This window comes from Propithecus coquereli, unplaced genomic scaffold (assembly GCF_000956105.1).
Source record: "Propithecus coquereli isolate 6110/MARCELLA unplaced genomic scaffold, Pcoq_1.0 Scaffold8, whole genome shotgun sequence".
Lineage (NCBI taxonomy): Eukaryota > Metazoa > Chordata > Mammalia > Primates > Indriidae > Propithecus > Propithecus coquereli.
The window spans coordinates 10016181-10017976 of NW_012154173.1; the positions used below are offsets into that span (position 1 = coordinate 10016181).

The 1796-nt window shown below is 35.9% G+C and overlaps 1 protein-coding gene across 1 annotated transcript in view; it reads left to right on the forward strand.

Annotated features, from left to right (window-relative positions):
- Nucleotides 1–551, forward strand: part of SBSPON (somatomedin B and thrombospondin, type 1 domain containing) — a 27375-nt gene extending 26824 nt beyond the window's left edge. Inside the window, exon 5 of the mRNA XM_012663145.1 lies at nucleotides 434–551. Coding sequence (XP_012518599.1) covers nucleotides 434–551 — 118 coding nt within the window. The remainder of the gene's footprint in view (nucleotides 1–433) is intronic.
- The last annotated feature ends 1245 nt before the right edge of the window (nucleotides 552–1796 follow it).

Here is a 1796-nt window from a genome sequence, read left to right on the forward strand (position 1 = left end):
AATAATTTTAATAATCTGGCTTTGCTCTTTCCACTTCTCCCATTTTTTTATGATGGAATCAAAGAGTTGGAAAGGATTAAAAGAGGTCATTTGGTTCAGATCCTCCTAATTTAAATATACATGAAAAAGCCGCTTTCATTTATGTAGTATTTATATTCAGATCAAGAGGGAACAGCAAACACAGTAACCCCAAACTACTCTCCTAACACGAGGGTGTCCTGAGATGGGATTAATTGGTAACTTGCTTTGACAGGAGCCTAAAGAAGGGAAACTCTGTTTGTGATCCTTTTTTAAAAAATTAATTTGTAATGCACTTTAAACCTCTGTATGTGATCAATATATATATTTTAAAACGTCAATATGTAATTCTGTAAATTAGAATTTTCTTCAGTTTGCTTTTAGTGTAACTAACATTTTCAAAATATCGTTTCAGAAATCAAACTCTCCATTGGCAAGCAATTGGCAATCCACGATGTCAAGGAACTTGGAAAAAAGTTCGGAAAGTAGACCAATGTTCTTGTCCAGCTGTTCACAGCTTTATTTTTATATAGGGTGTGATGTACATGTTTCAAAGTGCATTTGTAAACATGATAAATATTGTCAAGTCTTGTTCAATGCTTCCTAAACCTTCAAAAATTTGTTGGCCAAAGTCCCTGAATACATGTCATTGTCATACTCTGAAGTAGAGGAAGGAAATTTAGGGGCCAGTTCTCAAGGGGCACTGTACCTTTATTTTTACTAAGTTGAGGATCTACCCTAAAAGTTCCTGTGGTTTTGTCTTTGATCTTCCATCTGGAGTCCTCTCATTCAACAGGTGGCCCATGAGACACAGAATATGTCTGTTTGCTAAACTGAAATGTTTAGCAAATGTGGTCCATTTATTGGTGAGGAAGTCGTTATTTAAGGGTATCCATGCTTTGAATCTTGCAGTCTTTCTTTCTATTCTATAATCCTTTGAAAGGTTCTCACTTTAAAAAATGTATACAGATATATGGGCTGGGCACCGTGGCTCATGCTTGTAATCCTAAGCACTTTGGGAGGCTGAGGTGGGAGGATTGCTTAAGGCCAGGAGTTCAAGACTAGCCTAAGTGACATAGTGAGACCCAATCTCTACAAAACAAAATTTCAAAAATTAGCCAGGCATGGTGGTGCATGCCTGTTAGTCCCAGCTACTCGAGGGACTGAGGCAGGAGGATTGTTTGAGCCCAGGAGTTTGAGGTTGCAGTGAGCTATGATGACACCACTGTACTCCAACCTAGGTGACAGAGCAAGACCTCATCTCTAAAAAAAAAAAAGTATACAGGTATATGTACACTCCCACACATATATTTTCCATATAATCCGTAAATTCTAAAATAATAATTTAAAGCAAATTGTCACAAATAATTTTACACAGGGCAAGTTGTTTAAAATTTCAGTAAGCATTTTGTAATGAAAAACCAGCCATGCTAAAACTATTGTTTTTACAGAAGAAATTTTCTTTGTTTAATTAAAAAAGATCAAAATGCTCATTCCGGGTCAATAGGAGTTCCTTTAAATGTTGTCATTTTCATGAAGAGAAATTTTGGCTCCAATGAATGAAACAATTGTTTCCATTATGGAAATTCTACCACCATTTGCATCTATGATTATTTCCAAGGCTTAAAGCCTGAAGCTGAATAAAATAATCTTTCAGAATCCAACTTCAATGTAGTTGACGTAAGCCGACTACTTTTTTTTACAGCAAACATTTTCTAATGTTTGGGGTGAAAGCCAGAGGTATGGATTATAGAAAGCGAGGATTTCATTATAAATGC